The sequence below is a fragment of the Vombatus ursinus genome, unplaced genomic scaffold (genome assembly GCF_900497805.2).
Source record: "Vombatus ursinus unplaced genomic scaffold, bare-nosed wombat genome assembly UNPS02003292.1, whole genome shotgun sequence".
Taxonomy (NCBI): Eukaryota; Metazoa; Chordata; class Mammalia; order Diprotodontia; family Vombatidae; genus Vombatus; species Vombatus ursinus.
In genome coordinates, this window is record NW_020943070.1 from 2,589,217 (window position 1) to 2,605,012 (window position 15,796).

General features: G+C 47.6%; 1 protein-coding gene across 2 annotated transcripts in view; it reads right to left on the reverse strand.

The window, feature by feature from the left end:
* Window positions 1-7,371, reverse strand: part of SYNGR1 (synaptogyrin 1) — a 36,273-nt gene extending 28,902 nt beyond the window's left edge. For both annotated transcript variants that reach the window (XM_027873551.1, XM_027873541.1), the window contains exon 1: window positions 7,251-7,371. In XM_027873551.1, coding sequence (XP_027729352.1) covers window positions 7,251-7,349 — 99 coding nt within the window. In that variant the 5' untranslated portion in view covers window positions 7,350-7,371. The remainder of the gene's footprint in view (window positions 1-7,250) is intronic.
* Between the last annotated feature and the right edge of the window lie 8,425 nt (window positions 7,372-15,796).

Sequence of the window (15,796 nt, forward strand, 5' to 3'; positions counted from 1 at the left end):
CCCCGGGTAATCACACTGACTGATAACCAGGGAAGAGGGGGGTTCCTTCTGCTTTATCTTCAAACTGGCAAAGCCGCAATGTCAGAACTCTTCCTGTGGTGACCTTGGGGAACTCACTGCTCCTCACTGGACCTCAGTTTCCTCTCCCGTAAAATGAGGGGATTGGACGAGGATTGCCTGATGTGCAAGTCCGTGTCAGCTCCAAATGCTGCGAGCCGATGAACGCCTCCTCCTGACAGGACAGAAAAGGCGAGGTGTGGGTTGCCCAGTGGCTGTGCCCCTGTCATCGTCAGGAGGCTTTTATTTGCCCCACAGGGAGCGACAGGCTGCAGTGGAGGCCAGGACACAGCACAGCTGAGCAGGCAGGCTGCAGAATTGGCTAGGGCCTGGGGAGGGGGAGGATCAGGACCAGAGGAGGGAGAGAATGGGCTGCCAGGGGAAGCAGAGGCTTGAAGCCCCTTTGTCACAGACATGGCTCAGGCAAATGTGCTCAAACCGCCTTGTATTTACTTGGTATGTGTTTTGTGTATTTGGATTTTATATAAACTTATATGTTGCGTCCTCAGTTAGAATGCAACCTTCATGAGGACAGCGGCTGTTTCACTTTTGATCAATAAAAGGCTTGTTGGTGAATTGATGCCCCGAGGTCCTTTCCGGCTCAGAACTTCTGTGATTTGATCATTGTGAGACCATGTAAGAGCCACATACCCCAGATCATAGAGCAAGAAGGGAGCTCAGAGGTCTTCCAGTCCAACCCACTCATTTTACAGAGGAGGAAACTGAGGCCCAGAAAGAGAAACTGACCTGTCCATGATCCCACAAGGAAGTACCAGAACAAGATTCAAACCCAGGCCTCTGAGTGCCACATCCGGGGTTCTGTGCATCAAACCTCAGCCCTTCTGGGGCTGGCATGGCCAGGACCATATGGGTGACAAGCATTTAAGAAAGTATGAGATCTCTTCTATGAGGGATTGGTTTAGATAGCAGCAGATAAGATTCTCTGCCAGCTAAAGCCAGCTCCAGAGCCTTGGTTCCTGAGACTGGTGCTATTTCCCCAAAGGTTCTCCCCTTCCACCAAGGCCAGGAAGGTGGCCACAGAAAGCCAGCAGAAGCTACAGGCATCCCTGAGCCTCAGAGCTGGGAGGCTTTTCCCAGATCATCCAGGCCAAGAATCCCCGTCAGCCACAAGTGGCCTAGGCTGCACCCGAGAGCCTGCTGGCAAAGGGAAGCCCTCATCTCCTGAGGCATCTCACTTTCATTTTTCAGGGGAAGGTTGGGAAGATTTCTTGAGTCAGGCTGAAATCTGCCTCTCTCCAACTCTGCCCTTCCCCCACTGCTCCTATCTACTTCTGCCCAATGGGGGGTCAAACAGAATGAGGCTAATCCCTCTTCCACTTGACAGCCCTTCAGAGATTTAAGAACCTTGGAGATTGGCTACTCCAAGTCTCTCAGTTTGCAGACGAGGAAACCATTCTCTCTCTCTCTCTCTCCCCCCCCCCCTCACCTTCCTTTCTCTTTCTCTATCTTTCTCTCTCCTTCTCTCCTTCCTTTCTCTCTCTCGGTGTGCCTCTCACTCCCTCTGTCTCTCTCTTCCCTTCCCTTCTCTTCCTGTCTCTTTGTATGTTTCTCTCCCCCGCCTCACTCTCTCCTCTCTCTCTCCTATCTATTCTTGTTGGTTAACTGCTTAAATTACAAAGTAACTTCAGGCAGGAAAACCACTGAGTTGGGGAGGGACAAATTAGGGGAAAGCTCTTGTGGCAAGCTGCACTTGAACTGAGTCTAGAATATGCTAGTGGGGAGGGAGAGCATCCCAGGCACGGGGGACTGGCCTTGCAAAGGCCCGAAGGGGGGAGAGAACACAGAGGCCAGTTTGGCAAGAATGTAGAGCAAATGAGGGGGAGTGATGTGAAACCAATCTGGAAAGATAGTCACAGTCGGATATTATGAAGGTCTTTAAATAACAAAGAGGAATTTGGGTTTTATCCTAGAGGCAATAGTGAGCCACTCAAATTTCTAGAGTAGAGTCATACCTACATTTCAGGCCCTCTGCAGATTTTTGTTTAATGTGTGAAATGAATGACTAGGAATAGCGCTTTCACTATGAACCATCTGAGGCCGCCAGGAAGGAGGTTGGGGAATTTCTGCTACAGATAGTTGACTCTGACTATGCTGGCTGGGGGACAGCTTCTTATCAGAGAGGCTTGTGGCTCTGAATTATCTGGCACTCCGAATGCTGGGGTGTGCAGCCAAATGGCCAAGATGGCTCCCTAAAACAAGAGGAAACCCCACATCCTGGTTCTTGCCTGTTCTCCCAACCTGAATAGGCCGCCATCCCTGGAAGGAGCATCTGGCAGCCAAAATGGAAACACTGAACTAGGAGCAGCATTGTCTGACTGACGCTTTTATTATTTATAGAGTCGATACTGCATTAGAAGTTGGCAGCTTTGAGACAACTACTGTCCTCCCAACCTTGCCCTGGGCAAACAGCTTGGGTGCTAGATTAGGAATCAGAAGGCCCAGGTTCAAAGAGAGGTCCTACCTTTTACTACCTGTATAACCTTGGGCATATCAGTCTTCCTCTGCAAGCTGAAGGGCTAGACTGAGTGGCCTCTGGGAGCCCTTCCAGATGGAGAGCTGTGTTCCTGCCCACCCATGATCAGGAGCCCTGTCTCCCATTCTTTTTCTTTTTTTTTTGAGGCAATTAGGGTTAAGTGACTTGCCCAGGGTCACACAGCTAGTGTCTGTGGTCAGATTTGAACTCAGGTCCTCCTGGTTCCAGAGCCACCATCTAGCTGCCCCCTTGTTTCCCATTCTTTACTCCCCATTTTAGCAATCACAGTTACAAGCTGGAGCCCATCCCGAGAAGGGTGGGGGACTTTTGTTCATGTTGTTTCTTCCCTCACCTCCACCTGTCCTTTGATCCTGGGGGTATGTACCAACTCTCTCTGAAGCCTTCCCCAAGTAACCCCTGGCCAGCAGAAAGCCCTCCCCCTTCTTGACTCACTTTTCAGCCCGCTTACGGGCTTTTCCACATTGTGTCATCTTACAATTTTTGGATAGGTAGAATGAGGACACCTGGGTTCAAGCCCTGTGTGCCTCTGAATAGTCACAAAACCTCCTTGGGTCTTGATTTCCTCATCTGTAAAATAGAACAGTTGGTCTGGATGTCCCTCAGGGTCCCTTCCAGCTGTAAATCTATGAACCTAGGATGCTAACACTTCTTGGCTGTGTGACCCCAGGCAGGTTCTGTAACCCCCTCTGAGCCTCATTTACCTCCTTTTGTAAAATGGGATTAAGAATGGGAATACTGTCTCTCCCACTTGGTGGTTGTTTGGAGAATGCTTCAGGAATTCTTGTTTAAGGCAGTATACAGAGGCATACAATGGGCCCTTAATAAATGCTAGTTAATGATCCAACCATTCTGGAGAGCAATTTGGAACTATGCCCAAAGGGCTATAAAAATGTGCATACCCTTTGACCCAGCAATAGCACTTCTAGGGCTGAATCCCAGAGATCATAAAAATGGGAAAAGGACCCACATGTACAAAAATATTTACAGCAGCTCTTTCTGTGGTGGCCAAAAATATTGGAAATTGAGGGGATGCCCATCAGTTGGGGAATGACTGAACAAGTTGTGGTATATGAATGCAATGGAATACTCTTGTGCCATAAGAAATGATGAGCAGAAGGACTTCAGAAAAACCTGGAAAGACTTGTATGGTCTGATGCTGAGTGAAGCGAGCAGAACCAGGAGAATGTTGTACACAGTAACAGCCATATTGTGTGATGACTAACTTTGATAGCCTTAGTTTTTCTCAGCAATGCAAGGATCTAAGACATCTCCAAAAGTCTCATGATGGAAAATGCTATCCACATCCAGAGAGAGAACTATGGAGTCTGAATTCAGATCAAAGCAGACTATTTGTTATTTTTTTTCTTCTCTTTTGTTTCTTCTTTCTTGTGATTCCTCCTCTTCATTTTAATTCTTCTTTACAACATGACTAATGTGAAAATATGTTTAATGGGAATGTATATGGAGATCCTATATCAGATTGCACCCATCTTGGGTGGGGAGGGAGGGGGAGAAAATTTAAAACTTAAAAGCTTATGGAAGTGAATGTTGAAAACTAAAAATAAATAAATTAATTAATTAAAAAAGAATCAGCCAAAAAAAAAATGCTAGTTAACTGACTGAACTAAGGCTCACATAGAAAAAGTCATAGAAATGGGAGCTAGTATTAATACCATCCCCACTTCTAGATTGTAAGCTCTTTGAGGACAAGTTCCAACTGATTCTCACTTTCCTTTGTATCTCCCACAGTGGCTGGAATTTGGGCCTGTAGAGTAGGTGCTCAGTGAATGAATAGATTTTCATTAATGTCTCGGTGGTTAGCACAAAGTGAGTGCTTAATAAATTCTTGGAAACCAATGGTGGGTGGATTCGCTGCCAACCTGCAGGGGCAGCAAGCTTGGTGCACGGACAGGAGCCCAGGGCTTGGTCTCTTTCCTGCCAGGGGTCCCGATGTCCTAGACAGATACTGATGCTCAATTCCATTGCTTTTATATTACAACTGATGTCTCAGACGCAAGAGTTGACTTGCCCAAGGTCACTCATGGAATATTAGGTGTGGAATTGAAAACTTGGGCCCCTGTCTCCAAAGCCAGTGCTCCACTCCCTTCTGCCACAACCAAAACATCTCCACAATCTTCATTTGCATTTTCTTTTTAAATGGGTGCCTTTTGTTTTACCATGACGTTCACTTCAGCCCCATTCTTAGATCAAACCCGGCTTGCCACATTCTGCTTTCTATCTTGGTTCTTTGTGGCTATGACTAATATCTTCTTCTAGATTTTAATAAGGACAGGAACTGTCTCCTTTTTATGAATCCTATGCATCTTGCATAGGATTTTTAACTTAATACTTAATACTTGTTTGCTGAATTGTGCTGAACTGGGGCAGCTAGGTAGCACAGTGGATAGAGTGAAGGCCTGGAGTCAAGAGGACCAGAGTTCAAATCCCAGCTCAGATACTTACTAGCTGTGTGACCCTGGGCAAATCACTTAACAAAACACTTAACACTCATGATTTGGAGGAAGAAATGGCAAACCACTCTAGTATCTTTGCTGAGAAAACCTCAAATGGGGCCGTGAAGAGTCAGACACAATTGAACAAAGAAAGAATGGTTGAAACAAGAATGTGTCTCTTAAGTGCACAGAGATTGCACAGATCAGTTACATTCACAGAAGATCCCCAAGTCTCATCTAAACAAAAGTTTCAGTCTCCTCTCTCCACTAAACCTTTTAAGGGGGCCTTTGGGCCCTAGTAGGATTGTATTTCCCCATCTTTAAAATGGGGGTGGGGGGGTGAGGCAGTGGAGTAGTGGACCTTTGCTGACTCACCTACCTCTGAAATTCTATGTTGCTAAGACTCTGGTAGAGGCGGCTCACCATGCCTCCTTCTGGGATCTAGATTTTGACTTCCAGTTCTTTCCCTCCCAACCGACCTTTGCTAGGACAAGGGGCCAGGAAGCTTCCTTCCTTCCTGCTCTCCACTCCCCCACCTTCTACCCAGCAGGTCAACCTGCAGGGAGGTAGAACCTCCTAGGGCCCTAGGAGGGCACAAAGACACTTCATCAGACTTGAGAAAAGAGAGAGTTACTTCATTGCCACAAAGACAAGGTTTTAATGGCCCCAAGAGGAAGAGGGAAGGGGAAACCTGCTCCCCTTTCAGCAGCCAAAGTCAAATATGAGCAGCCTTTCAGGCTGTTCACAACAGCCCAGGGATTACTGCACAGTGAACTCCAAACCCCACAAAAGGCACCAGAAAGGAGAGTGAGGAACCGGCCCTTCTCTGCTCTTCCTGCGGCCCCCCCTCCAGGGCCTGCCACAGAGCGAATGAGACATAATAAAAGTCTGAGTGTAAATGTCCACTCAAACCCTGCTTGGTCAGTGAGCCAGGATGGCTCCCGAAGAAACCTCAGGCTCAGCTACTGGTTGGGGTCCTAGGAGCGGGAAGGGAGTGGGGCGAGGTGGTCAGAGCCGCCTCCCCTTCCGAGCCAACCACGGAGCCTGTTCGGGATCAGAGCCCCGCCGCTCCCCAGCAGGTACCGCAGCGCAGTACTGCTCAGCTCAGCATTGCGGCCAAGCTTGCCGCGGCTTAACCCAACCTAGCCTTAGCCCCACATCCCAGCTCCCCACCCAGGCCCGCAGGCCACCTCAAAGCTTTCTGCTTACGTCTGCCGAGAGCCCTAGGTGTCTCTCCTCCCTCCCTTACCACGAATGAGAGGCCCATTTAGGTCCAAGAAGCCCTTTAGGTTTCCCAGCTGTCCAAGCAACAGGCTGACTAATCCAATTGAATCCATTCCGCCCCTTTTCATTCCATTTAATCTTAGCTCAGAAGCCCCTGCTGGGAGGCTGGGGGAGAGAGACGCAGGAAGGACTTCTGGTACACCTCCTCCCGAGCTGGGCTCGCCCTTCGGCCAAGCTGGCGCTCTCTTAGTCCCTCTCTGGGCTGAGACCTCAATCTCTCTGTGCACCTGCAGGGCGCTCCCGTTCCCTTAATGCCGGTGACCTTCTGGCACAAACACGTCCCCACACAGAGCTCAGCCTGTGGCTGGCGCGGTCTTGCCCTCCACCAGCCCTGTGCCACTCTGTCTTTAGCACTTGAGAGGGGGGTTGCCCCCTCCCCAATCACTCCAGTCACTGAAGGTCTTGTCTTCTCCCAGTCCTCCCCTTTTGGTTCAGGTGGCCATTTCCCCCCATACTTCGTTCTTCTCCACCCTCCCTACAGGAGCCAGACCCTTCCCAGTGCCAGCCTAAAGTTGTTTACTCCCAGCTACCATCATCGCCACCGCCGGGGAAAGCGAAGGCGCCACCCGAGCCTAGGCTCGGGGCAACTGATATTGGAGGTCAAGGTGGGGAGACGGCCTCTGGCCTGCCTCCGCCTCGGTCGCTGTCCAGCCTCGGCCGCAGGCTCGAGACCCCAGATCCTCAGGCCCGGGAAATGGGGAGGGGGTGCTCTCTGGGGCGCTCAGAGCACAGAGAAAGTGAAGCCCACCCCACCCCCTGCTACCTGGGGCTTTGAGCCACACGCCTGGCACCCCGGGAATCCCCTCCCCCACTTCGGCCACTGCGCACCCATCCTGCGATCCTGGGGGGCGTGCTGGCGCATCCCAAGCCCCCGCAGTTGCTACCCACCGCTGCAGCTTCCCAGCCCCTCCCAGCCCTGGCCCCGTGCGCCCGGTCCTTACCCAGGACACCAGGCGCAGCACGGTGTGGGGTTGCCGGATGAAGGTCTGGAGGTCGAAGGCGCCCCCAGCCCTGCCCGCTCCGTACGCACCGCCTTCCATTCTCGCTGCCCTCGGCCCGGCCCGGCCCGGCCCGGCCCGGCCTGGCCCTGAGCGCTGCGCAGCGCGCGCGCGCTCGCGCACACACACACACACACACACACACACACACACACTCACACACTCACACTCACGCACACACACACACACAACTCACACACACTCACACAAACCCGCCCGCGTGCAAGCAGGGGAAAGGGCGCGCGCCGCGCGCGTTCGTGTAGGTGCCGGGGTCGATATGCCCGCGCGTGCGTGCCTCCGCCTATGCCTCTGGGGCTCCGCCGGCCGGGATGGGAGGAAGGAAGAAAAGGAGGAGGAGGGGAGGAGGAGGAGGAGGAGGAGAGGGAGGAGGAAGGATGTCCGACCCAGACGTGGAGGCCCCCAGGCCCAGTCACCCCTGTGCCACACTGCGACCGGGGGTAGGGGGGAGCCAGGGACAGCAGGGGGCTCTTCCTGCTGCCCCCGTCCCAGGCTCGGTCCAAGCGCCCAAAGGAGGGCGAGTGCCAGTAGCGGGCAGGAGACTGGGCAGCAGGTGACGTCAGCTCCTCACTTCCTCAACCCCCAACCCAGGCTGCCCCAAACCCCAGATCTTAACCTACTTAGGGAGGGGGGTGGAGGAAGGAGGAACACGACCTTTTGGGAGAATGGAGGTTCGGTTTGATCCGGTCCCAAATAGTTGAACCCTATCCTGAAACTGTAGCCCTGATTCATTCGACAAACACGTAACACCTAAGCCAAAATACGGTTGAACTGGAAGTCTCTGGAATCTTCCCTCCACCCTTTAACATCCCTGCGACATTGAGCATGTCACTTCCATTTTCTGGGCCTCAGTTTCCTCCTCTGTAAAATGAGGGAGGCTAATTTAGTGACCCCTAAGGCTCTTTCCAGTTCCTAACCCTGAAAGTGTGGAACACACTGGGCCAGGCCTGTAGGGGACACAGTGAAGGTGGGAGTGGCCCAAAGGTGACTGAGATATGATCTTTGCCCTCAAGGACCTGGATGCTAGGAAACCTCTGTTAGCTCATCCCTGGGGAGGCTCCCCGAGAGGCAGAGTCCAAGTCTGCCATTGTGCCCAAAGAATCAATTGTCTTTGAATTCTTCCAGAGAGGATCCATCCCAAGCTGGGAGGCCTGGCACTTCTCCAAGTCATTAGTCTCAGCGGGCCTTTAACCTCGGGAAAAGTTGGAAGACCCCAAAGAGCTTTTTTAAAAATGGATGTTATCAATGGATATCTATCAGTTTAGAAATGGAAACATCTTACTATATGATGACAATTGTTCTGGCCTCCGGGCCACTTTGGAAGGGCCTCTGGACCGCATTTTGAGAACAGCTGCTCCTGACATTTTGTTTCTCCTTGTGGCACAAACTCAGGGTCCTTTGGTTAGCCCTTTCTCTGAATAACGAGAGGGTCCATCTTCTTTTTTAGTTACACATGTCTCTGAGCACATCCTTTGATAACAGACTCTCTTGCCCATCTCTTCATTGGTAAAGTATTGCAGTCTCCTGATGCACACCTCAGAATGGAAAGAGCACTGGAAACCTGGTTTTTTATCCCAGCAGTGTGACCTTGGGCAGGTCACTTACCTGCCTGGGTCTCAATTTCTTCATCTGTAAAATGAGCAGCCAGACTGGATGCCCCTTAAAGTCCCTTCTAGCTTTAGACCTGCGATTCTAAATCATTCACCTATTTCAGCCCTGTTTTCTATATGTGTACAATGAGAGGGTTTGGATTAAATGGGCCTCCAAGGTTTCTTGGTTCTGACATTCAATGATTCCATTTTCCTATCATAGAAATTCAATCATAGGGACAGCTAGGTGGCTCATGGATAGAGCTCCGGCCTTGGAGTCAGGAGGACCTGAGTTCAAATCCTGGCCTCAGACATTTGACACTTACTAGCTGTGTGACCCTGGGCAAGTCACTTAACCCCTATTGCCTCAGGAAAAAACAAAACAAAACAAAACAAAAAAACAAAATTCAATCATAATACTGCTAATACCCTCACCTTAATTCAGTACAGCAAGCATTTATTAAGCATCTACTAGGTACTAGGTACTGTGTTAGGTGCTGGGGATACAAAGGCAAAACTAAAAAGTTTGTACCCTCAAAGAGCTTACATTCTGTTTGGTGGGGAGTCCAACAGGTACATGTGAGGGGGAAGGGAGGGAATAAGCATTTCTCATTTGAGCTTGAATGTTGTTATTATCTGCATTTTGCATTTGGAGAAATTGAGTCAGAGAGAGGTTGTGACTTGCCATGGGTCCATTTGAACTTAGATTTTCCTAACTCCAGGCCCAGTGCTCTAACCACTTAGCCACCAACTGCCTCTGCCATACACATAATAGTCTAATGTTAAGCAACAGAAATCTTGAGTTTCCCTAAAACCAAGCACAGTGCTGTTGCTTTTTTTTTTTTTGAGAGGACCTATAATTTCACACAGACAGCTAGATGATAAAGTGGATAGTGCACTGGACTTGGCATCAGCAAGACTCATCTTTCAAATCCAGTCTCAGACACTTACTAGCCATGTGGCCTTGGACAAGTCAATTCATCCTGTTTGCCTCAGTTTCCTCATCTGGATAATGAGCTGGAGAAGAGAATGGGCAAACCACTCCATTATCTCTGCCAAGAAAACTCCAAACGGCGTCACTAAGAGTCACGCAGGCCTGAAATGATTGAACAACAACCACGCCATTTAACCACTCTAGGGAGCTCCAGATGAGGAATTTCCTTTCTACCAAGACAGGTCAGCACCTGCTCTACAACTTACAGTCAGAGTTGCCCAGGGCACCAAGGGGTGAAGAGACTTGCCCAGCGTCTGGAAGCCAAGATGAGTCAGAAGCAGGACTTGAATCCAGTTCTCTGTCACATCAGCATCAGCCCTCTTTGCCCTGACTGAGGCCTTTGGTCGGTACGTAGTGGCTCATTAGAAATGCTGCTGGAATGGCCCAGAAGCAAGAGAAAGTGCTCTAACTGAGAGACAGACTAGTTGGCACGAGGTAGCAGGGCTGTGCTTTGGAGAGAGGCAGAGATTCCACCAGCAGCTTAGGAAGGAACTCCTCTCACTTCCCACTTCTCTTCCCTCAAAATTTGAGGGAAATGTCACCTGAGGGAAAAGGCAAATTGAAAGAAGCAGAGAAATCAACTTCTTTAGCTATGCTTAGCCTTTAATACCCACAAGTACTAAGTCCCAGCCCTGAATAAAGTGGCCACTCCCCATTATGGACTTTTCCCCTTCCAAACAATCAACGGAGCAGATTCGAAGAGCTTCTCTGAGTTGACTTGGGCAACAGCCCAGCATGGATGCTTTCTTAAAGGTGTGGAGCTTCCTGACTCTGTTACTTGCAAGATTAGCTCTTCTCCCTGAGTATTTTCTTTGCCTCCAATTCCAAGAAATTTCTCTGGGAAAATTCCTTTTCTGGGACTTCCAAGTACTTTATATGCATTTTACAGCTCTCTTCTGCCCCGTGTTTATAGCCGCCCAGATAGCTTTCTAATTCAGTGCCACCCCCTTCAGGGAGTGGAAAAACCATATTGGGCATCCAAGGATGGCATATACCAGTGCCTGGCACATACCAGTTTCTTAATTAATGCTTGTTGATTGGTGATTGATATGTAGGACTTTAGTTTTAGGAGACCTCAGAGGTTCATGTTGTCCAGTCTCATTATACAGTTGAGGAAACTGAGGCCCTAAGAGATTACATGACCTGCTTAAGGTCACACAGACAGTCCATATTGACATTGAGTCAATTCTAGCCTTCTTTCCACAGGATTATTCAGAAAATTGAGGTTGCAGTCACAGTTCTGGACAAACCCCTCCATCCTATTGAATTTAATTGAATTAAGATTTAAGAATGGTGGGGAAAGCTGGTCATTGGAAGCTGCTGACCAGTAGTCCTGACCTGTCACTAATCCAGAGTATGTCCCTGGACAAGTCACTTGACTGAACTTAATTCTTTGTTGATTATCTCCAATTTATTGTCTATAGCTTGTTTGAATGTAGTTGTTTACATGCTGTCTCTCTCATTAGACTGTGAGCTCCTTGCTAGCAGGGACTATCTTTTATCTTTCTTTGTACACCCAGTGCTTAGCACAGTGCCTGACAAATAGTAGATACTTGATAAATGTTTATTGACTGACTGGCTAACTGACTGAACTTGGTGAAAGCATATGCTCTGTATCACCTGCTTTGTTTGAACCTACAAGAGACGGAGGTGGTTTGGGGAAAGTGTGCCCCCTTTTCCCTTGGGGGAAGGGAAACACCTGTGCCATTCTTATTCTATCTTCTCAGTAAATATCCCTTTTTTAAAAAGATAAGTCACTTAACCTCCCTGGGCCTCAGTTTCTTCATATGTAAAATGTGGGGATTGAACTTTGATATCCTCAAGGGTTTCTTCCACCTCTAAAGCTATGAACTTATGTTTCTAGATCCTGGGGGATTTAAGGTAAAAGTTTGACTTGTGTATTAGTCACTTTCTCAACTAAATAGAAGGCTCTTTCCTCTGTCTGGCCCATACAGCCCTGCACAGTCTTGTGTTGAACATACAGTTAACTATAAATAGTTGTTGATTAGGAATGATTGGGTGGAGCAGTTGCAGGAAGCTAGCTGCATGCATTATCTTAGATCTTGGAAGTATTTTCTTTAAACCCTCTACCCCTGGGCAGAGGTGCTAATGAACTGTGAAATGGCCAGGACCTGAAGAAAGAGAAGCTAACTCCACTGACTGACTGGAGAACCTGCCTCTAAATAGGAAGGACCTACATTTGCTTCCCAGGTTGTCTGCTGCTTACAGGCACTGCCTGGGAGGTTCTCAGCCCAAGGCAGATGAAAGAGCCAAGCTATCTCTGTCTAATCATTGGGAGAAGGACCAGAGGAAGCTGCCTAGGATCGTGAGGGAACCTGAAGCCATGTTATATAAAAGAAGGGGGAAAAAAAAAAGAAGAAATGGAGATGTTTATCCTGGAGGGTCAGAACCAGGACCTGTGGGGGTAAATTGCAGAGAAGCAGATTTCAGCTCAGTATCAGGAAAACAACTGGCCAGCAGAGCTCTTCCAAGGTGAAATGGGCTGGCACAGTAAGTGATGAGCTCCCCATCACTAGAGGTCTTTGAAGCAGGGCTTCTTAACATTTTTGTGTGTCCTGGACCCATTGGGTGATCTTTTGAAGCCTAAGGGCCCCTTCTCAGAATGACTTTTTTTTTTTTTTTTTTTTTTTTTGGTGAGGGCAATTGGGGCTAAGTGACTTGCCCAGAGTCACACAGCTAGTGTTATGTGTCTGAGGCCTGATCTGAATTCAAGTCCTCCTGACTCCAGGGCCACTGCTCTATCCACTGCACCACCTAGCTGCCCCAGAATTATCTTTTTAAATACCTAAAATAAAACACAGGAAGCAAGATGGCACAGTGGATACATGGAAATCTCATCTTCCTGAGTTCAGGTCTGGCCTCAGGCACTACTGTGTGACCCCGGCTGGGCAAGTCACTTAACTTAACTGTTGGCCTCAGTTTCCTCATCTGTGAAATGAGCCAAAGAAAGAAATGGCAAACCACTCCAGTATCTTTGCCAAGAAAACCCCAAGTGGGGTCAAAAAGAGTCAGACATGACTGCATAACAACAACAAAATAATATACATAAGGCTTCAAAGGAAGCCAATTATACTGAAATATGATTATCTAGATATTGAAAAACCAATTCACAACAAATTAACCCCGACGTTCAGAACTCAGTGGAGAAGATTCTTGTTCAAGCGTAGCTCAGACTGTTGGCTCTTGGGGTCAATGCCAACACTGTGATTCTGGAATGTGATGAGCACTTTGACCTCCCAAGGGAGAACTGATTACTTTTCTGGTGAATTTAAATGACATAGAAAAAAAATTATGGGAGAAGATCAAGGGGCAGCTAAGTGGCGCAGCAGATAGAGCTTCGGCATCAGGAGGACTTGAGTTCAAGTCTAGCCTCAGACACTTACTAGCTGTGTGACCGTGGGCAAGTCACTTAGTCCCAGTTGCCTCCAAAAAAGAGAGAGAGAGGATCAAGGCCTTCTTTCTAAAATGTAGTGGAAGGCAGGTTTGTTTGTTTGTTTAGCAGGACTTATGAGGATATCCATTTTTGTTCTTTATTTTCCTCAGCCTCCTTAGACACAGCTTGGGAGAAAACAGCAAAGAAACAACCGAGTTCTAGTTCTGACCTGATTGAGGATCTCTCTCTCTCTCTCTCTCTCTCTCTCTCTCTCTCTCTCTCTCTCCCTCTCTCTCCCTCTCTCTCTCTCTCTCTCTGGCTCAGTTTTTCAATCTGCAAAATGGAATAGATTAAATTCACCTATTTCACAAGCATGGATTCTAAAGTTTTCTATATACAAAGCAGTATGCTAGTAACAAGCTAGGAATACAGACAGGTAAAATGACAGTCCTTGCTCTGAAGGAAGAACTGACATATACCCAAATAAGTGTAATGTGATGTGAGGTAGAGTATAGAACCAAGAGATTTGGGAATAATAACCTTGTAAGTTAGGTTAAGAATTTGGGGATGAGGAAACATAATCATAATTGACCCTGGAGCAGAGGAAGAAGAGTGATGTTTAATAAGGTTGAAAGGTAGATTTTGGTCAGGTTGAAAGCTTTTGAGGATGAGGATTTTGATAAGCAGAGATGAGGAAAATATGCCTGAAGGAGCAGTCTGTACCAATGTGTGGAAGCTGGAGACAACATTTCTAATGTCCCTTATAGTTCTGACATTATGAGTTGTAATAGTCACCCATCTCCCTGCTTTCTCCAGCTGTGGCATTCTAGATTCTAACATTTCCTGTTCTCAGGTCCCTCCCAGCTCTGCCATTCCCTATTCTAAGCTCCTCCCAGCTCTAACATCTCCTTGTTCTAAGCCCCTCCCAGCTCTGACCTTCCCTGTTCTGAGGCCCTCCTAGCACTGATATTCCATGTTCTTAGGTCCGTTCCAGCTCCAATATTTTACATCTAAGATCGCTAACATTTTGTGTTGAAGGCCCTTTAACAGCTATGAACTTTTATGATGTTTGCAACTCCTCACCAAGACGCAGTGTTTTGTTTTGTTTTTTTTTTAACACAGGTTCTTGATACATAGATTGAATAATTGGGTAGAATGTTGATAAATATGGCCATCAGCTACCCACAGATGGAAGGCACCACTTCTTCTGGTATTTTCTCGAATCCTATGCTCTATTCAGTCTGGGGTGACTGCTATAAATACTGTCTTTGGTTTGGGGCAGGACAGGAGGCCAGCCTCTCAAGATGAAAGTGAGTCAATCTCTTCCCTCGACTGACCAGACTTTGAACTGCAATGGAAATACAGCTGCACAACGAGGCCAGTCATTAATAACTGGTTTGGAGCAGTTCCTGATGAGGAGTCCAGGATTCTTTGTTGTTGGAGAAAAGTAATTGTGGTCTTTCGAAACCTTGACTAATTTCTCAACCAAGAACAGTCCACGCAGGAAACTTTTGAAGTATCATACACATATTGTACTCAAATAGAAACCGTATTGACTTAGAAAACAATCAACCCACATTAACTATGTTGCATTGTGTTTTTATTTATTTTGTTAAATATTTCCTATATTTTTAATCTGGTTCTGGCTGTACTTGGAAACTTAAAGCTTGCATGGGGAGAAATAGGGAAATCTCTGATGTAACAAGTTATTCTTGTTACTGCTAAGCAAAGTATCTCTCTGTTTGGGAAAAGTGTCAAATCATACAATATGGAACCTGAAGGGACCTTGGAGAGCGTCTAGCCCAACTTTCTCATTTTATAGATAATAGAGCCAAGGTTTGAAGAGTCGTTCAGTTAGTCAGTCAATAAATGTTTATTAAGTATTAAGCTCTGTGCTGTATATAAAGATAAGAGATAGCTAAGGGGTTCACTGAGTAATGGGGAACGCCACATAAACAATTATGTACAAACAAGCTATCTACATGATAAATTGGAGGTAATCCAAAAAAGTGGAGGCATTATAATTAAAGGGGATTGGGAACAACTTCCTGCAAAAGGCAAGCTAGTTGGGACTTGAGGGAAGCCAGGAGAGCCTGGAGGCAAAATAGGAAGGGAGAACATTCCGGGTATGGGGAGACAGCCAGTGAAAATGCTCAGTCAGGAGATGCAGTGCCTGGCTTGAGGCAGGAAGTCAGAGAGGTGCCCAAATTCACACAGAGAGAAGACCTAGGATTCGGATCCAGATTTTCTGATTTCAGATCTAATGTTCTTCCTGTTACATTCTTTTTTTATTTTATTATTTTTTTTTTTTAGGCAATTGGGGTTAAGTGACTTGCCCAGGGTCACACAACTAGTAAGTGTCAAGTGTTTGGTCTGAGGTCAAATTTGAACTCAGGTCCTCCTGACTTCAAGGCCAGTACTCTATCCACTGTGCCACCTAGCTGCCCCTCTCTTCCTGTTACATTCTGTCAGCTGACTTAATGGATAGAGGAAT